Source organism: Podarcis pityusensis, assembly GCF_964106645.2.
Source record: "Podarcis pityusensis genome assembly, chromosome: 7".
In the NCBI taxonomy this organism is placed as follows: domain Eukaryota; kingdom Metazoa; phylum Chordata; class Lepidosauria; order Squamata; family Lacertidae; genus Podarcis; species Podarcis pityusensis.
In genome coordinates this window covers 68027826-68045908 of record NC_138031.1, presented here as the reverse complement: position 1 = coordinate 68045908, position 18083 = coordinate 68027826, and the positions used below count along the sequence as shown (strand labels likewise).

The 18083-nt window shown below is 45.3% G+C and overlaps 2 protein-coding genes across 2 annotated transcripts in view; one reads left to right on the top strand and one right to left on the bottom strand.

Annotated features, from left to right (window-relative positions):
- PHLPP1 (PH domain and leucine rich repeat protein phosphatase 1) overlaps nucleotides 1-453 on the top strand; it is a 161318-nt gene extending 160865 nt beyond the window's left edge. The window contains exon 18 of the transcript XR_013988909.1: nucleotides 321-453. The gene's annotated coding sequence lies outside the window, so the exon portion shown is untranslated. The remainder of the gene's footprint in view (nucleotides 1-320) is intronic.
- Nucleotides 338-18083, bottom strand: part of LOC308482038 (MARVEL domain-containing protein 3-like) — a gene marked incomplete at its 3' end in the record, with an annotated part of 19407 nt that continues 1661 nt past the window's right edge. The window contains exons 2-4 of the mRNA XM_081015030.1: nucleotides 16283-16404; nucleotides 12112-12278; nucleotides 338-1029 (exon numbers count right to left, since the gene is read on the bottom strand). Coding sequence (XP_080871156.1) covers nucleotides 338-1029; nucleotides 12112-12278; nucleotides 16283-16383 — 960 coding nt within the window. The 5' untranslated portion in view covers nucleotides 16384-16404. The remainder of the gene's footprint in view (nucleotides 1030-12111; nucleotides 12279-16282; nucleotides 16405-18083) is intronic.

Below are 18083 nucleotides of genomic sequence, written 5' to 3'. Positions count from 1 at the left end.
GTGGGAAGAAGCCCTGTTTCTCCTATCACTGCAGGTGCAGTCCTGAAGCCTGTCGCAGGAAACCAGTGGTAGCATCACTGAGCCTAGTAGAAGCAGTCCTTATTAGACCAAGTCACAGCAGAGATGCAATTAGTCCATTTAAAAACAAGCCAACCGACACAGTAAGGAAATCTAGAATTACTTGCACAAACACTTCCTTTTTTGCACAAAAAATATATATATTATGCTGCCCGACTTAAAAAATGCAGTTCGGCAACTCCGATTGATGGCTAACTTTCAGCAGCAGGAAAACAATCCATTCCCAATGTGTTTCTTCACAGTGTCATCCTAGCGTTGGCTACACCAGGGTGGCAAAGGTCCTAGCCCCGTCGATGCTTTCTGGCCTCTTGTAGGCCTTGTGCTGGTCTCCCTCGCTGTAGGTCCTTTCAAGGCTGTACTGCACCTTCGCCGCCTGCCTCTGGAACTCCCGTACGCTCCGAATGGTGAGGAAACAGACCACAGTGCTTGCGAAATACAGGCAAGCCACCAGGAGGCCAAAGAGAGCCACGGAAGCATCTCCGCCTTGCACGCTGCAGTTCATGGATGTGTAGCCTCGCCTGGCGTAAAGCCTCTCTCTTTTCTTGCACACCTCCGTCGCGTTGACTTGCAGGACAAAGTGGAGGTAGAGGCCCACAGCCACTATGTACGCCAGGCAAGCGAGGACGTCAAAGACGCATTCTGTGACGAGCAACCGGACCGAGAGGCGATGGATGGGCTTCCCTCCGGTGACGAGGAAGAGGATGGTAAGGCACAGCAGCGTTAGGCTGAAGGCCACGCCGCCGTAGACGCAAGGAGCTCTCATCTGGTTGAACTGCATGTCCAGGTCCCTCACCTCTTGCAGCTCTACCCCTTCAAAGGGGCTGTAGGCGGAATTGATGTTGAAGGAGCCCAGGCCTCCCATGGAGGTGAAGCCGGAGATGGATGCCTGAGCTGCTCCTATGCAGACCAGCACCAAAATGTTAAGTGTGATTTCAACGAACTGCAAGATTCCTGCAGAGAAAGAGAGGGAAGAGTTAATATTCCCTGTATAAATCCATCCATGCCTCTAAATAGTTTTGCTGCAGAAAAACTCATGTCTGTGTGTTTATTTATCGGCTATCTTTAAGCGTCAAAACCCTCCTGTAAAATAAAGGGCACAAGCAATGAGGCCATCAATGCAGTAAAGTTAACACTAAATCTGAACTACACAAAAGACTAAAATATAAATCCAGTTTGGTCAAATAGCCCAGTGCAATCGTGCAGACTATGATTACCAATTGATAAAAATCCACCATTTTACCGGAGCGCACAAAGGTTTCTGGGATTGGCAGGGTAGCTGTGTCTCAGGCTTGGAAGGGTAGTTTTATAACAGAAAAATGGCCCATATTCCAAATAAGGTAGATGTTTGGAAGATGGTTCTAGCGTAGTCTTCTCCCTGATGTTGTATGGGAGAAGAGACCTGCAATGGCATATAATTCAACCGGCTGAAGATAAGAAAAGGTAAAGGGCCCCTAGACGGTTAAGTCCAGTGAAAGGCAATTATGGGGTGCAGCACTCATCTCACTTTCAGGTCAAGGGAGCCGGCGTTTGTCCACAGACAACTTTCCGGGTCATGTGGCCAGCATGACTAAACCGCTTCTGGCGCAACCGTGACGGAAACCAGAGCGCACGGAAACGCCGTTTACCTTCCCACTGCAGCAGTACCTATTTATCTACTTGCACTGGTGTGCTTTCAAACTGCTAGGTTGGTAGGAGCTGGGACAGAGCAACGGGAGCGCACAGGGATTCGAACCGCCAACCTTCCGATCGGCAAGCCCAAGAGGCTCAGTGGTTTAGACCACAGCACCACCACAGCTGCTAGGTGACTATCTGGCCTCTGCTTAAAATAATCTGCTGAAGGGAAGTTTGTTGCCTTCCAGGACAGGCTGCAGAGTGGTGCTTTCTATTGGAAACCATTTAGTGATACAAAACTGCACAAGCCATGGAACAGCTTCACGATATAAGACACTCTTTGTCTTGGGGTCCTTCCTATGAGACCCACGCCTGAGCCAAATCTGTAACAATAATGGTAGCTCTTGTCTAAATTTTCCATTCGTCCATCAACAGCCAACTGCATTTAGTCATGCAATGTCTGCAGTTATCACAAGATAGCATGGCCATTTTGAAGCTTCCACCATAGGATAATAACCCTGTTATTTTTTTAAATGGCTAAGAAGTTTTTATGTACATTACTCCCCCACCCCCACCACCAAAAAAGGGACAGGGAAGCAGCAGCATATTACAAACAAACCCAAATGCAATCACCAAAAGCAACCCAGTCTGCCACAAACAATGGAACAGCAGAGAAAATGCAGATTGCAGACCCGGCCGCTTAAATAACATACAGCTCAGGTTGGGATGTGAAAAGTAACCAATACTAAAGACATAGCAAAAACAAAACAAAAGTTTTCATAAGTGTTGAAAGGAGAGAAAGCATCGAGGTGAAGCTGCCTTGTGGTTCCACAGTGTGGATGCTGCCTCTGAAAAAGCTGCTCCATATGCCCACCCACTGGTGGGATAGAGAATAGGGTCTTCTCCAAGGCTCTTGACCAGTCATAGAATCATAGAGTTGGAAGGGACCTTGAGGGTAATCTAGTCCAACCCCCTGCTATGCAGGAATCTCAGCATGCAGAGTGTAACATTTTCAATGTGAACAGGGCATGGTGGTGTGTGTGTGTGTGTGTGTGTCTGTGTGTGTGTCTGTGTGTGTGTTAAATACCCTTTGTCATTCTCTGTAAATTATGCCATATTCATCAATGGTTAAAGGTAAAGGGACCCCTGACCATTAGGTCCAGTCGTGGCCGACTCAGGTTGCGGCACTCATCTCACTTTATTGGCCGAGGCGTACAGCTTCCGGGTCATGTGGCCAGCATGAATAAGCTGCTTCTGGTGAACCAGAGCAGTGCAGGGAAATGCTGTTTACCTTCCCACTGGAGCGGTACCTATTTATCTACTTGCACTTTGACGTGCTTTCGAACTGCTAGGTTGGCAGGAGCAGAGACCGAGCAATGGGAGCTCACCCCATCACAGGGATTCAAACCGCCGACCTTCTGATTGGCACGTCCTAGGCTCTGTGGTTTAGACCACAGTGCCACCCGGCTCTGTGGTTTAGACCACAGCGCCACCCGCGTCCCGTCATTAATGGTTACTAGCCATAATTGCCAATTTGCTGCAAGGCTGCATATCAGTCGCTGGTGAACAGCAACAAAAAAAGGGTTATTGCCTTCATCGTCGCATGGTTGTGGGCTCCCCCCAAGGCATTGGGTTGACAACCGTAGGAGTCCAGATTAGGGTTTTAATGCTGTTATGTTTGGCTTCTTGACATCTTCCAGAGTCCAGATTTTCTTAAATGAGAGTGCTCCTACCATGAAACCAGACAAGAGGCGAGTGAAGGAAAGGGGAATCAAATCAGGGCTGCTAGCACACTGTACAGAATTTGAAGAGTCTTTTTAGTATGAAGCTTACAGTCCTCCCAGCTGCTGGAAGGGACTCGAGGCGGTTACCGTGCCTTGCAGTGGCAGAACTTCAGTAAACCAGGATGCACAGAGGACCTTCTGAAGTCATTTAAGAACTTCTTCCAAAACAATTTTTGGTGGAGTGAATGATCTCTGCCAGGAGCTCTGAATCAGCACCCACTGGGATTCCAAGTGAGGCAAGAGTATAAGGCCCAAATATTAAGCCATCTTTTCCCCCAAACACTGATAAAACAGGTCTTGAGTACATTTGACCTACATTATTGTGAGGAGTGTTCTTAGTAAGTTATTTTTGTACTACTGTGCCAGAAAGAGTAAATCAGCAATAGGGGTTTGGGAAGGTGCTATAGCTTAGGCCTCCTTACGATGCTCGCACAACATAGGCCGGGGCTGCCTATTAAATACCTTCCAGGCCAATAACACACAAGCACACTACAAGGAACTCATAAGTCACTTACTTTCAGCAGCTAGAAATATCATAACTAGACACTGGAAGGGCCTATCAGGAGTGAACATAGACCACATATGGGAAACCGCCCTACTAGAAAAATTAACCAACAAACTCAAACTAGCACTGGGACAAGCTACGGAGCATGCCTTCACCCCAGTGTGGTTCCCCTTTATTACACTCGCAGCACAACAGGGCAATGACCTATTCCTTGCAACAGCATACAAATCAATATAACACAACCTTGGGACATACAGTGGTACCTCGGGTTAAGAACTTAATTCGTTCAGGAGGTCCGTTCTTAACCTGAAACTGTTCTTAACCTGAAGCACCACTTTAGCTAATGGGGCCTCCCGCTGTCGCCGCGCCACCACCAAGCGATTTCTGTTCTCATCCTGAAGGAAAGTTCTTAACCTGAAGTACTATTTCTGGGTTAGCGGAGTCTGTAAACTGAAGCGTCTGTAACCTAAGGTACCACTGTAATATAAACACAACCAACCAAGATTGGGAACCCCCAACCTCTCACAGTATCAATAAAAATGAATGAATAAATAAATAAATAAATAAATAAATACACAAAGGACCCACCATGTGATGCTGACACAACCCTCCCTACACTAAGAATAGACAATAGAACAAAAGAACAATATCTCCTTCAATCCCACTTTCCCCCAACTGCAAGAAGTCTATGACAAAAATTTCTCTCACCAAACGTAAATGAACTGAAAAAGATTATGAACTGAAAGTGGAGACAATGGATGTACTGTTCCCTGCTTATCTGTTTGCTTTGTAACACAGAAACCCCCAACAAAAAACTTTTAAAACAACAACAACATGAACAAACCACCCTGTTGGGTAGAGTGACTGGCCGAAACTCGCCCACCGAGCTTCATGATTGAGTGGAGATGCAGCCCTGGTCTCACCACATCTCAACTAACACTTCCAACGGCTACACCAAACTGGCTCTCAGACAAAGTTCTTTGACTGTGGATATTTTTCCATTTAGGTTTAGTTGCAGAAATGCAGCTTGGTACTCCAGACACAATATCTGGTGTCAAGAAGGGGTTACGTATACGCACAAGTGCAATCTTTTCCCATTAGTCTGGTATAATAAAGGCCTCTCTCTTAATGTAACTATTTACCTGTTGTGCAACCACATACGCTCAAACATTTCTGTGATGAAAATAGGGATGTCCCGTTCTGTAGTGATAATTATACTATTTATACCCCACACATCTTAATTGGGTTGCACATTGGGCAGCCTCCAACATACATAAAAACATAATAAAACGTTAAACAAAAAAAACCCCCTTCCCTATACAGGATTGCCTTCAGAAGGCTCAGGGTTGGATAACTGCATGTCCTCCAACAAAAATAGGGACATCCTAAGGAAAAGTGGGACATTCCAGGATCAAATCAGAAACCAGGATGACTTCTCTAAATCTGGAATGTCCCTGGAAAACAGGGACACTTGGAGGGTCTGCGACCAACTTAGAGACATAACATATATATCATTAAAAAAGTGGGGAGGGGGAGGCAAGGAATCACTACCACTGTCTTTAGAAGAGACACTCACTAAAGGTCTTGATTAATCTTCTGAATGTTGGGAGAAATGTGCCCAGGGAGACTTCACAACCTTGCAGTTTGGAAGCTGGAAAAGCCTGAGCAAAACCAGCAGAAAGTCCCTGTAAATTTGCTGTGCGGAAAGCTAATTGACTTAACTCTATGCCCCTCCTTAAATGTAAAGGAAGACTCAATGGCTGCAGAAAGTAAGTTTTAAATGCAGTTATGCATAGTGCAAATAAATGACCAAGGCTTCCCTAAAGCGATACCAATTAATTACTTGGCCACTTGGGGGCAGGTTAGGATAAACAAATGTCTACCCTGAGTAACACTTTCATGCTGCATAGTTTGATCTCTCACACCACCTAACTGCCGACTGTACCTGCCTTGTGTTTTGCTTCCTGTGGAGGAAGCCTCCCTTACTCGCAGGCGAGGCTCCCAAATACCTGCACGTTTGGCCGGAAAGTCTGCGCAGGTGGAATGACACAAGCAAACAGAAGGATGTCTCCACTCAAAACTAGCCCAGAGTAAGGGGCATTTGGGTTGCAGCCTTAGTCTGGATGCAAGCTTGTGTATATTTACAGAAATGCGTAGGCAACGCCAACAATCCCAAGCAATCTGAAATGACCCAAAATACGAAACCTGGCTTCCCTGAAGGTCTGCAGAGTTTGATCTCTCGCAGAGAGATTCTTAACAAAGTGTACCACCTAGAAGTTAAATGCCAATTGTACCTGCCTTTGTGGAGGAAGCTTGCAAAACCTGTCTTTTATTTATATGAGCTGCTACAAAGTGAGAGGAGGCAGTCAGTCACTTGGTTTGTTTTATCATATTGGGGCAATGTTTGCCTGCGTACCTTCACAGATGTGCCTGAGTTCTCTACAACTTGAGCAGTGGGTATTTTTATTTTTGTATTTTAAAAAGGGAAACTTTTTTAAAAAAATCCAATCGGACTCCTTTCCTCCAGCTTAAGTTTCTACCCTCCTTTTTATACTTATCCCAGGGACGCGGGTGGCGCTGTGGGTTAAACCACAGAGCCTAGGACTTGCCGATCAGAAGGTCAGTGGTTCGAATCCCCATGACGGGGGTGAGCTCCCGTTGCTCGGTCCCTGCTCCTGCCAACCTAGCAGTTCGAAAGCACGTCAAAGTGCAAGTAGATAAATAGGTACCGCTCCAGCAGGAAGGTAAACGGCGTTTCCGTGCGCTGCTCTGGTTCGCCAGAAGTGGCTTAGTCCTGCTGGCCACATGACCTGGAAGCTGTACACTGGCTCCCTCGGCCAATAAAGCGAGATGAGCGCCGCAACCCCAGAGTCGGTCACGACTGGACCTAACGGTCAGGAGTCCCTTTACCTTCCTAAGTATAGACCAGGTTCAATCACTGCCCACTGCCTTAAGATGCTGTTTTTTATTATATGCTTGAGTCCAAAACAGAGATTCTGGGTAGACGGGTCTGCAGGAATGTCAGGGTGCTAATATTACGGAGAAGGGTAGGTCCTCAGCCCATGTTCCTGTTGATCCTCCTTAGTTGCTTGGCAATACTTGCAAACACCTATACAATACTGTGGTCGCAAAGCAGTAACGAAAATGTAAGCCAAGTTTGATGTACTTATTATATTATTATTATATATAGCAGCACACTGAGGGGGGATTTTTCCACTCTAAAACAGCCAAGTGAATAAGGCTAAAGTGAGCATTCTAGCTAAATGCAAACCCAGCTGACATCAGGTATGTGCTGTTGCACGCGACTGAGGTCATCTCCCAAACACCCCGCTCCTCCATTGTGGCCCTCAATGGGCTTATTGGATCCCTTTGGACAGAGGTGACTTGGCCACTGTTCTCCATGCTCTGGTAGCCTCCAGGCTGGATTATCCCAATGCACTCTACGCAGGCTGCCCCTGAAGACTTTTCAGAAGCTTCAACTGGTCCAAAATGCAGGTGCCGGATTATTGGCTGCTCACATAACCCCTGTTTTGAAACAGCCTACACTGATGGCCAGTGCATTTCACATTATGTAAGGTTTAAGGAAAATCTTAAAAATAAATTGTAGGAGGGCGGTAAGAGATGTGAGGCTACCAATAGCAACCAGCCAGCGTGTTGCCCTATCTTACTTCTTTGAGCCTCAGGGGAGAGGAAATGTGGTTCGGTTTCTCTTTTACCTGGAGTCCCAAGAGTTATGGGGTCCCCTCGATTTCTTCCACTCTGACTCTTTGTCCTTGCCTCTTCTCACATCCCTGTAACTTTTCTCCCAAGGCCGATTCCCCAAAGTGTGAACACAAAACTGTGAACAGCATCCCTTACTAGAAGGCAAGGCTTCCATCTTCCTACACGTTTAGCCAGAAAGTCTGTGCAGGTGAAGCAAGCAGAAGAATGTCTCCACTCAAAACTAGCCCAGACTAAGGGGCATTTGGATTGCAGCCTTAGTCCGGATCCAAGATTATGTCAGCTGTATTCTTACAGAAATGCTTACAATCCCAAGCAATCTGAAATGACCTAAAATACAAGACCTGATGCTAGCTTCCCTGAAGGTTACAGAATCCAACGGAGGGCTTGTTTGCTCCTCCAGCTCAAGATGAGTTCAACTAAGGCCTAAGCATGCCGTAACAATAGTTCCAATATTCACCCCACAGCGATTTCTATCAGTATCAAAACACTTGCCCGATTCATCAGAGAGAAGTAACAAAGATGCTGTGTGCTCTGAGGAGTGGAAGTTAGAGGATTTTAAAGGAAAACCCAAAAGCGCTGAAGCTGTGGTCCTGAGGGAGGACCCCAGAGGAGCAGTGGTCAAAAAGGAATGGAGGAAGCAATATTTATTTATTTTCACAATATCCTGGCTTTCCTCAGAAGACCTAAAGGCAGCATTCATGGGTCTCTCAGAGAGAGCGCTTTCTTCACTGAAATTGAAGAAGCAAAGAAAATTCTGCATCCAAGAGCCCTTTCAATTCCCTTTTAAAAAGCAGCTAGTTGAATTATTAGGCTAGTTGAATTATCTTTTTGCCCCTGAACACTGTACTGGGATGAAGGGGTGTGTGGGTGTGTCTGCAATGGAATACAAGATAGGAGAAGGTTGCAGAAATCTAGGAAAGGGATGTTCAGGGCATGGACCATGGTTTTTGCTGAGATGATGGGAGAGGAAGAGCCGTATTTCTGCAGCTTTGTAAAGGGAGAAGGGGAATAAATCAGCAACAAAGGGAATGCAGGAGACAAAGGGTAGAAAGCTAAGGCTACATGCCTGTGAGATACAGAACTCTGAAAGTTATTTATTTGTTGTTGTTGTCATCAAGAACAACAACATTTCCATACCTTCCATAACCATCTAGTACCCTATGAGGGTGGATCACAAACTAAACAAAACAAGGGGAGAAGCACAGCATGTATATAAAAAAAGCTTTCTACATACAGGGAAATATCTCCTAAGTTACATATACAGATTTGCTAGCATGTTTCCCTAACTCCATTAAAAAAACAAAACCAAACCCATAAATGCAGATACATGCACATAGTATTTATATGAACAGTTCATTCTCATATATTTGCCAGTCACAGAATTTGATTATTTTTTTCAAGGCAGAGATCTGGTTAGTTTTGACACAGCACCTTGATCCCAAAAATAAGGAGGCACCACTTCTTAGGGCAGTGTGACCTCTGTTCCAGTTCCTTTAAGATTCTGATTAAATGTTCTGGTTGTTAAGCGGGGGGAAGAGTAGCTTTCAGACACATATGAATTTATGCTGGTTTATTAATGCATGAGCGTATCCTGGGGCAAGGAGGGGGAAATCACTTTATAGCTATATCCTAATTTTATTTGCTGATGGGATTCAATTTAGTCACTTGCTAATTTGCAAATGGGAAGTGCCCTTGTTGGGGGCACACGGGGGACACTGAAGACGGAAGGCAGGGAACAGCCCTGTCAAGGAAGCAAGGTACTTGCTTTGTGAAGAAAGAATGGCAAGGAAGCTGGCACTTGTGTGTGTGTGAGTGAATAATCTGGAAGGGCCCAATGGAGGAGCATTTTTGTATTATTAACAGCAGCAGCAGCAGCAACAACAACAACTGGAGATTGCAACAACAACAACAGCAACAGCAACAACAACAACAACAACAACAACAACTGGAGATTGAACCTGCAAGGAAAGTCTCATATTAACCACAAAGAAGTCTTCTTACCCATTTGATTATATCCACAGGGAGAGCTATTTATTAGGTAGCTGGATAATGCGGATTCACAGGACAATTCTATACATGTGTGCTCAGAAGTTAGTCCCATGTACTGCAGCCTACGACAAACATCACATTTCTGTATGGTCATGAGAATGTGATAATGCTTACCAAATCAGATAACTCCTCTCTGGTTGCAGCTGCTCTCCAATGACATAAAGGGTGCTTCCAGGAGACAGGTGTTTGATATTGCAGACAATGTATAGCAGACAATATCTGATAAATTTTCCACATAAGGGAAAATCCGGATTGGGGAAGGAAAGACAAGCTGGTATTTAGATACCAATAACATTGTGAGGACGCTGCAAAAAACTTCCATGCAAGAGGAGCACTGGTCCCACAATCCACTTCTGTCTGGAAGCACCCTAAGCAGCTACCATATCGCAAAAGGTTGCCAAATCCACACTTCAACTGCTTTTTGTTCTGCTTCAGGGTCAGGTAGGTCTGATTTAGACATTCATTCCTAAATACTCAGAGGAGTTGTCCTCCCCAGCTGGTTGGAATTTCTAGGAATCCGATCCACTACATTCTTAGTATTTGACAGTGAAAAAGAAGCCTGCTCGTTTACTTTCACCCCACCTTGTCCACTCTCCAGGAAGTGAGGAAGAAAGAGGAGAAGCTACCATCTACCTCTACCCTGCAGTAAACAACCTTATGGGTATTTCTGTAAAGCTTAATATTTGTCATTGTATAGAGTGAAGCATCTTCCCCAGGCAGTTGATGTTGGGTGCCACGAGGGCAGTACATTTAAGTAGTTATTTAATTTATTAATGGTGCATTGTTGCTGCTAGCAAGGGGTGTGGGGGAGAGGGGGTTGTGGGATTTTTATTTTTTTCATCAGGTGCCAGAATAACTCAATTGATCTTGGGGTGTAGGTGCCATTTGCCTCAGGCAGCAAAATTTATTGGGCAGGCCCTGGTATTGGATGATCGCAAGGCAACTAATATCAAATAAGATAAATATGTTCTTTTAAAAAAAGATGACCACAACTTCTGAGGGCCCAAGGGAGAGCTTGATTGGGGTAGGATGGGGGCAGGAAACAGAAAACAGCTTGTAATTCTCTTTAGTTCCTCCTGCCAAGTGAGCATGCTGGGTAGAAGCCAAGGCTACAAGCCTTTTTAGTTGGCAGTTCCATTGAACAAATGGAACTCACTTGTAAATAAATACGCCCAAGACTGGGCAGCTCTTGCTTCCCTTGAGAAGGTCAAAGGGGAGAATTTTGGGAGAGGGCAAGAAATAATGCCCAAATGCCTGTAATAAGCTCAGAATGAGCTGCAGGAAACTTCACTTTGCTATATAAGCTTGAGATGCCTTAATGTCATATAACATTAGCGAACTGACAAGGAAAGAGTAGCCACACACAAAAAATGCCGACATTCAGCTGCTGCTGGGAGCTGAACTTCACTTTGGCTGAGGTGAAACTTCAAAAAGGGCCAAGGGAGTGGAAGGCTGGAATTTAATGCATGAACTAAAAATAACTGGCAAAATCGAAAGCTGAAATGACTCTAGTGAGATATTTAAAATAGTCATATGAGGTGAATTTTGTAAGAGACTCGTGATAATTCATTTTGCTGAGGTGCAGGGTGGAGAATCAGTACCCTAAAGGTTCTCTCAAGCTTACAACTCACGACACAATCTCATAAATTGTGTTGTGTGCTGAGAAGGAAACACAAGTCACGAAATGATGAAATCTGACTACTGTGCTGGAAACTGAATGTTGAGTAAATTCGGCTGTGCGTACTCCAAGGTAAGCATTTAAAGGTGTGCTTCATAGCTTCAGACTGAGCACCTGTCTCCAAGCAATGGAGCCAACCACACAACACTGTTAAAAAACAGACTGTGGATGGCCAAGGTATCATTCTCCATTGCCTTTACAACTTTTGGCTAGGAGTTTGGGAAAGGGGACACATACTGTTATTTAATCCCAAGAAATGAAATCAGCCGAGTATCATGATTACCATCCTTTCAGCAAGGGCACTGAAATATGTAGTCATGCTGGATTCTCCAAATAATGGAAAAAACTGAAACTTTTGACTCCCTGGGGTCACTGAAGATGTATGTGAAAACCTGCGGCTCTTTAAACCTTTATCAATGACTATTTGATATGCTAGGAGATTGCTAGCCAGGTGTGGCCAGTAAGTGCCCCCATTTGTTATAAAATTGGATTTGGCTGCAAGCTGTGAATTTAAATTACTTGATCTCCTCCTGTTCTTTGTTCTGCCTGAGGAAGAGTTCAGGGAAAGCTGAAACCTCTTATTCCTTCTGCTCCCCCAACAAAAGATCCACTTGTACTCCTCTTTAAACAACTTTGTGGATCAAAGGATGCGATTGAGTAGAGTAAGACAAATGTTTGCATACCTCTTCTTGAACACAGGTTTGAGCACTTCTCAGAAAAAGTCTCTTTTCGAGGATAAAACAACGGTGGTGAAGAATCAACATATTCCTGAGCTGTTCCTGGGTTGTTTTGGTGAGGGTCTGCAAAAGCTGTGGGATATCTAGGATTTTCCGTTGTTCCTTCTGGTGACCTACAGATGGAGAAGGATAAAGAACTGATACCTTAAGCATCGCCTTCTTAAAACTTATTTTACTTAAAAGTGATTTCCACGCCACTTTTCAAGGTCATAGATTCTCCCATATGTTCCCTCCCTTTTATTGTTTGAAACCCTGCTCTGGAATCCTCTGCTGTCCAACACCGAGAGGACAGTAGCAAAGAGTGGGGACATCTCAGTGATGGCACCACACTATGGAATGCCCTTTCAGTGGAGATTTGACACACCCGAACACTTCTTATGGTTTTAAATAGTGGAAAGGGTAAAGGGCCCCTGGAGCGACTATGGGGTTGCAGCGCTCATCTTGCTTTCAGGCCGAAGGAGCCGGCATTTGTCCACAGACAGCTTTACAGGTCAGGCGGCCAGCATGACTAAACTGCTTCTGGCACAACAGAACACCATGACGGAAACCAGAGCGCACCGAAATGCCATTTACCTTCCCGCCTATTTATCTACTTGGCGTGCTTTTGAATTGCTAGGTTGGCAGAAGCTGGGACAGAGCAACAGGAGCCCCCATCGCGTGGATTTGAACTGCCAACCTCCTGATCAGCAAGCCCAAGAGGTTTATTGGTTTAGACCACACTGCCACTTGTGTCCCCTTTTAAATAGTGGTAGGCAACCCCTAACCTACCTAATCAGGGCTAGTAGACCCTATTTGGCCTCTGAGGCCATTTTTTGCAAGCCATGCCCTGCAAACATGTCAGGTGCGGGTCAGCTGAAGACATGGCTCCCTGCTGAAAGATGATTTTGCAGGCACTGCTGATAAGTGGTACCTGTAAATTCTTGTTTCTTTGCAAGCGCTGACAATCGGCTGATCCCCAGCCCTTGCAAAGAGCTAAGCCTTTGCTTGCATGGTTTGATTTAAAATGCTTTGACTGACATGGTGTTGATGTCAGGTTATTGACAAGCAGGTGGCCCCATCCACCTGTCAAAATATAATATGGGACTTGGAGGGGGCTGAACCACCTGGCCTGCTTGCCTGGAAGCTGTTCTTCATCCTAGATTATGAGCATTTGGGTGATTTAAGATCTTCAGCAGAAAAAAAATTGTATATCCTTGCTATGAATATGTAAAGGCTATTTCCTTTTTGTACGTCTTCACTTTGGTTTTGGGTTTTAACACTGAATATTAACAAGGCTCTGTGCATGTGGGGGGGGGGAGTTCCCCATTATTTAAAAGGTAACATTAACAGCATTTAAGCTCCTTTCCAAACAGCTATCATGCTTGCCCTTGGTCATATAGGTTACTAAAGGTAAAAGGTAAAGGGACCCCTGACCATTAGGTCCAGTTGTGACCGACTCTGGGGTTGCGGCACTCATCTCACTTTATTGGCCGAGGGAGCCGGCGTACAGCTTCCGGGTCATGTGGCCAGCATGACTAAGCCACTTCTGGCGAACCAGAGCAGCGCACGGAAACGCTGTTTACCTTCCCGCCAGAGCGGTACCTATTTATCTACTTGCACTTTGACGTGCTTTCGAACTGCTAGGTGGGCAGGAGCTGGGACCGAACAATGGGAGCTCACCCCATCACAGGGATTCAAACTGCCAACCTTCTGATCAGCAAGCCCTAGGCCACGGGTGTCAAACACAAGGCCCGCGGGCCGAATCCAGCCCGCCAGACCTCGTCATGTGGCCCGTGTAGCCGCCGCCGGCCGCCAGCCTTCACCTTTTATTCTCGCTTTTTCTTTTTTTTTTGGACACAAGAAAGCCGCCTCTTCAGCGCATGCGCGGCAGCCTACAAGCCAGAGAACATCTGCCCTCTAGCGGCGCCGGCCGTTCTACACAGGAAACCTCCACTTTACATGCATTCAGGAAACCTCCACTTGTTTTTATATTGAGCGCATGCCATCCTGTGATGTGACAGATCCAACGGCTGCCTGAACCCTTCTCTCCTGTACTGTAAGTCCTACAGATACAACCGGCCCTTTGAGGGTGACCAAACTGCTGATGCGGCCCCCGATGAATTTGAGTTTGACACCCCTGCCCTAGGCTCAGTGGTTTAGATCACAGCACCACCCGCATCCCTACATATAGGTTACTACAGCCCTGCAAACTTGTTTTCAAAGTTTACTGAATTACCAACCTTAACACTGCCAGACTGTTATTGGCTTTCGCTTAATGTTCTTCGGATTTCTTATTTTAATTATTATTCCAACCCTAAGCCATCATTTATTCACTCAATTAGATTTTCCAGTCCTAGCTCTTTTGCATTCATCTGTTCTCATTGGCAGAATTACAAGTACACCAATGCAACTGTAATCAGCAGACATTAATTACCGTGGTCCTGCATACGAGCTACACTGTCACAAATTAGAAGCATCACCCACTTTGCCGCTAGCTTTTCTCTTCTAATGAATATGATCTATAGGAACAGATTAATCAATTGGTTGTAGGCATAGGTGCCAAGATGTTAAAGTCTGGCGGGGGAGTAACCCTTCCTCCCCCCACCCCTTGACCTTTAGGTTTTTTGTCTTGTGCACTGAACAGCTGTACAACATAAGCTGTGTGATTTATAAGTCTTTCTACTAAACAGAGAGCAATCCCTTGGACACCAGGAATGCAGGTGCCTCCCTCTTTTAAACGAGCCACATGCCAGAAAATAAGATGCTCCAGAAACTAAGAGTGACAGCGATCACAAATGTGAGCTCTGTCCCAACAACCATGGTGGTTGGCTGTATTTCCAGAGAAAAGAGAGTTCCTGGAAGACTTTGAAATTGCCTCATTTAAACGCTTGCGCGCTCTCTCTCTCTATATATATATACAGTGGAAAAGGTAAAGGTAAAGGGACCCCTGCCCATTAGGTCCAGTCGTGACTGACTCTGGGGTTGTGGCACTCATCTTGCTTTATTGGCCGAGGGAGCCAGTGTACAGCTTCCAGGTCGTGTGGCCAGCATGACTAAGCCGCTTCTGACGAACCAGAGCAGCGCACGGAAACGCCGTTTACCTTCCCGCCGGAGCGGTACCTATTTATCTACTTGCACTTTGACGTGCTTTCGAACTGCTAGGTTGGCAGGAGCAGGGACCGAGCAATAGTTCACCTCATCGCGGGGATTCGAACCGCCAACCTTCTGATCAGCAAGTCCTAGGCTCTGTGGTTTAACCCACAGCACCACCCGCGTCCATATACAGTGGTACCTCGGGTTAAGTACTTAAATCCATTCCGGAGGTCCGTTCTTAACCTGAAACTGTTCTTAACCTGAAGCACCACTTTAGCTAATGGGGCCTCCTGCTGCTGCCGTGCCGCCAGAGCACGATTTCTGTTCTCATCCTGAAGCAAAGTTCTTAACCCGAGGTACTATTTCTGGGTTAGCGGAGTCTATAACCTGAAGCGTATGTAACCTGAAGCGTATGTAACCCGAGGTACCACTGTATTAAAATAAAATATAAATATATTAAAAAGTCTAATGCTTTAGAATAATGCAACCTCAGTGGATTGTAAATAGAGGGAGGGCATAATTCAGTGTCCCTCCCCTCCCCCATGGAAGTAGACTATTTACATCTAAATGGACACTCACGTGAATGTTAATAAGCCAGCAAAATATAGTCATGACTTTGTATTGTGCTGCATTGGAATGTTCTCAAATGGCTCAGCCACTCCTTCATAAGAAGGAAGCAAAAAATACAAGCGAGTGCCAATTTATGTGTGTGCACAGGACCGCAGCCTAAGTCACCTTCGTTCATAACAACGCCATCCTTTCCCAGTACGCAGAACTATTATAATGTCATGCATGGAAAGATACTGGAATGAGTTGTTACTCCCTGTCGCCATGGTGATGCCTTTTGTGGCTTGGAAATCACCCATGAAGACAGCTCCATCTGCACTACCCTTAACAAACTACAACTCCCAGGATGCTTTGGGGGAAAGCCACGCCTGTTTAAAGTGGCATGATGGACCTCAAAGAGTAGGAGAAATATGACATACTGTGCATTATTTGGCTCCCTGCTTCCTGACTGTGTCCCGTTTTCATTTTTTAAACTTACCTTCCATTTGAAGGATATGGTTTCCTATTTCTTTCTTCAATATATCGGCTCTCCCTCTGTCTGTAATCTGTATTGTGATGAGGTCTCTCTGAGTGAGCCATCTTCTGCCTCGCTGAAGTTGTCTGCAGGTATAGAAAACACAAAATCTATTGATTCAATTTGCTGAATGACTAGCGTTTGCAAAACAACATTGCATTTATTACTCAGTAAGGAAGACAAAGGAGGTATATGTGGGGGTGGAGAGGCGCAGGTAATTCTATGTAAGTAAATTGCAACTGTAGTCTTTTTAAAGCTTGTGGTGTCATATGTTAGCAGAGGACCTACCAAGCCCTCAAAGTTAAAAACAACAACCCTCATATAGGCTGAAGCTGTGAAAGTTAGGCAAACACTAATGGGGGGGAAATAAGAGAAATACTAAAAACAAATGGAGGGGAAAATCCTGCTTTATTTTAAGCATGAGCAAAACCCATACAGTGGTACCTCAGGTTAAGAACTTAATTCGTTCTGGAGGTCTGTTCTTAACCTAAAACTGTTCTTAACCTGAAGCACCACTTTAGCTAATGGGGCCTCCTGCTGCCGCCGGAGCATGATTTCTGTTCTCATCCTGAAGCAAAGTTCTTAACCCGAGGTTCTATTTCTGGGTTAGCAGAGTCTGTAACCTGAAGCGTATGTAACCTGAAGCATATGTAACCCGAGGTACCACTGTACATGGAAACGAAATGAATAGAGAGCTCTATACCCAGTTCCAAAAACATTCATTTAAAATCTGGAACCATCACAAACAATGATAAAAACTACCGTATTTTCCCGTGTATAAGATGACCCCATTTATAAGACTAACCCTATTTTTTTAAACCCAAAATTAAGAAATTACAGTGGTACCTCACAAGACGAATGCCTCGCAAAACAAAAAACTCGCTAGACGAAAGGGTTTTTTGAGCTGCTTCGCAAGACGATTTCCCCTATGGGCTTGCTTCGCAAGACGGAAACGTCTTGCAAGTTTGTTTCCTTTTTCTTAACACCGTTAATACAGTTGCGACTTGACTTCGAGAAGCAACTCATAGAACGCTGTGTGGTAGCCTTTTTTGAGGTTTTTAAAGACTCTGGTGATTTTTGAAGCTTTTCCAAAACTTTCCCGACACCGTGCTTCGCAAGACGAAAAAAATCGCAAGACGACAAAACTCGCGGAACGAATTAATTTCGTCTTGCGAGGCACCACTGTAAGTTGTTTAGCTTTTTGTGGGGTAGGGAAGGTCACTTCTGCCAATCACTCACCCACCTGCCCACCACTGCCAATCACTTGCCACAGCCACTGCCAATTGTACACCTTGCTGCAGCCGCCAATTGCCTGCCTGTTCGCTGCCACCAACAGCCCACCCACCCAATTGCCACAGCCACTCGCCAGAAGGCCTTGCCGCAGCCACCAACCACCTGCCCAATCACCGCTGCCAATCTCCTGCTTGCTGCTGCCATTATTCACACGTCCCGCCTCTGCATTCACTACCCGTGTATAAGACGACACCCTATTTTTGCCTTCTACTTTTTTGGGGGCAAAAAGCATTGTCATATACATGAAAAAAATATGGTAATTCCCAGAAACGCAGCTTCTTTAATACTGTACCCCCACCCCACCCCCGGAAAGTACATCTCACCACCAGTTTGCTTTCTTCAGCACAGCCAGCTAAAATCTTCTATAGACTGGTTCATACATGCACATCAATAACTTGACCACCAGCTAAATTGCAGTTGAATGGGTGAAGCGATTTAGTTGAAAAGGGCTGTACCTGAGGTCCCACAAGCT